This window comes from Sprattus sprattus (genome assembly GCF_963457725.1).
Source record: "Sprattus sprattus genome assembly, chromosome: 12".
NCBI lineage: Eukaryota > Metazoa > Chordata > Actinopteri > Clupeiformes > Clupeidae > Sprattus > Sprattus sprattus.
The window spans coordinates 24111287-24113786 of NC_137910.1; the positions used below are offsets into that span (position 1 = coordinate 24111287).

Genomic DNA, 2500 nt, shown 5'->3' on the forward strand with positions numbered 1-2500 from the left:
AGATTTTGGGAGAGAAATGAATATCCATCCAACAGTGCGGTCACTCCCGAAACACTGGATGTCACTACCGAAACAGTGCAGCACTACCGAAACACAGGATGTTTTGTAAAAAAATAAGTATATTGAGTAATCAACTAAAATGTTATGATACTGATTGGATTAATGTATGTTCAATTTCATCAATCAACAGCTCTGGAATCAATATGATCAGTATTTTGCATTTTACAAAGAAATATTGCACTTAGATTTTGATGAATTGTATAAATTGAACTTGAACATTTGGTAAAAATTAAATTTTTATGGATTTCATTGTGAAAACCTTCAAGAAATATTTGTAAAAATACTCTTCAGAGAAGGGAAGGAAACACAATCTGAACCGGTCAATAATAATACTTTTTTACTGTAGTAAATGTGATCGGTAGTGACAATTTTTGGAAGAGGAAAAACATTCCAACACATTCTGAAAATACAATATAAAAATTGACGGTTCTTTTACTAGATATGTGTACTTTAGATATGGTACAATATACATACGGACAAAGTTTTGGGAATAAAACATAAAAAAAATCTAAATATTTCCGACCTGACTTTGCACCAATTCGGTAGAATGGCCCATAACACATTAGAGCTGCTGTTTGCGTTTGATCTGTGTTGCTTGGTGATATGATCCTAATGTTGTATGGAAGACCTGTGCTGAAAGGCCCAGTGGTGAGCTGCCTACACAGCATTTCACATATTTTACTCATATACCATGAAAAACCATACGTTATTATATATAACATTCGATATAACACATGAGAGTGCGGAATAACGCAAGAGAGCTTCTGTTTGTGTATGTTCTGTGCTTCTTGGTGAGTAGTTCTTAATGCTGTTCTGGAAGATGGGTGTTTTTCTGAAGGATCAAATGACACAAAAAGCCACTTCTCAGCACCCACCTCTCCAGTCAACCCTGCCTCCCGCCACAAAGCCGCAGCCTGATCTCCTGTCTGTAGAGGTGGCAGGGGGCTGGAAGGTGTTGTGTGTCTGTGTGTTTTTGTGCGGGTGTGTGTGTGTGTGTGTGTGTGTGTGTGTGTGTGCTCGTTCTAACAAGCTCTTTCATCCGTCTGTCCCCTGGTGACTGACAGGGGAAGCCAGGCCCGCGCGGAGAGCTGGGGATCCCAGGCGAGCCGGTGAGATTTACTCTGCTCTCTCTCTCTCTCTCTCTCTCTCCTCTCTCTATCCCCCTCTCTTTGACTCTTTCTTTTTCTTTCCCTCCCTATTTATCTCTCTCAATATCAATCTCTCTCTCTCTCTTTCTCTCTCTGTCTCTATTTGTCTCTGTCTGTCTCTTTATTCTCTCTCGCTCTCTCTCTCTCTCACTCTCTCTCTTTCTCTAGTTCATGAGCTGTCAATCACACAGATCTCACACAGAGGCAGAAGCCGGCCTCTTGCGGATGTTGCTGTTGTTTTCTGATTCTGTTTTTTCTTCTGTTGTTTGGCAGGGTCAACGAGGGCCATTAGGAGAGACAGGATTCCCAGGACCAGAGGGGCCCCATGGTGCTCCTGTAAGCATACAGAGGCTTTACATACACACACACACACACACACACACACACACACACTTATACACACACATGCACACCAATGTGTCATCATTTTGAAACAATATTTGCTCTGCAAGAAAGGACGCTGACTAAGTGGGGAAAAAAACTGATAAGAGAAGACGAGATGGGCTACGGTTTGTTGGCAGACAATTATAAGAACTAATTAATTTTTTTGCAGACATATTTTTTTTGTCTTTTTTGGGCTCTACAGCTGAGAGAGCAGCAGTTTTCTTATGGCAATAGGTATCGTTAGTGCACAGCCCGGCCATCTCATTAAGTATGGAGATTACAAACAATACAACTGTAGCACTCTAATCAAACTGCCAGCCGTGATAAGATTGTCTGTGCCTTATCATACTTTTTTTCCTTGGCAGGGAAGGCCCGGGAAAGATGGTATTCCTGGATATGAGGTGAGGAGGCGTCCTGACATATTCCGATGACTGAAATATCACATCACTAGAAAGCAGCGCATCTTCATTTGCAGCCAGGCTATGGAAATGTTATGCATCATTGCAGCTGCAATTACACCCAACAATTCAGAATAATTCAATTAAATTACTCCCCCACCCACCCCCCTTATTTAAATAGAGCTTTTATCTGTGTTGCCATTACAGACAAGCATTAAGGAATAATTGAAGTCTGGGGAAGAATGAGGGTTGGCTTTTAGGTAGAACTAGTATCAGATGTTTTGATGGAATGCTCTGGATGGTCCGCATCAATATCTTATCAGGGCTATTTGGGTGAGTGGCTTGTATGATTGTATGAGTGGACTCTCTCTTTCTCACTCTCTCTATCTTTCTTTCTCTCTCTCTCTCTCTCTCTCTCTCTCTCCGTGCTCTGTGGCTCTGTTCACTCGTGGTCATGTAGTGTTCTCTCTCGCTCACAGCATCATAAGATTACACCAAAGCCCTGCATTA

At 41.6% G+C, this 2500-nt stretch overlaps 1 protein-coding gene across 1 annotated transcript in view; it reads left to right on the forward strand.

Moving 5' to 3' along the window:
* LOC308373496 (uncharacterized protein) overlaps window positions 1-2500 on the forward strand; it is a 31225-nt gene that overhangs the window by 17225 nt on the left and 11500 nt on the right. The window contains exons 14-16 of the mRNA XM_080849062.1: window positions 1125-1169; window positions 1482-1544; window positions 1958-1993. Of these exons, the coding sequence (XP_080705188.1) occupies window positions 1125-1169; window positions 1482-1544; window positions 1958-1993 (144 nt within the window). The remainder of the gene's footprint in view (window positions 1-1124; window positions 1170-1481; window positions 1545-1957; window positions 1994-2500) is intronic.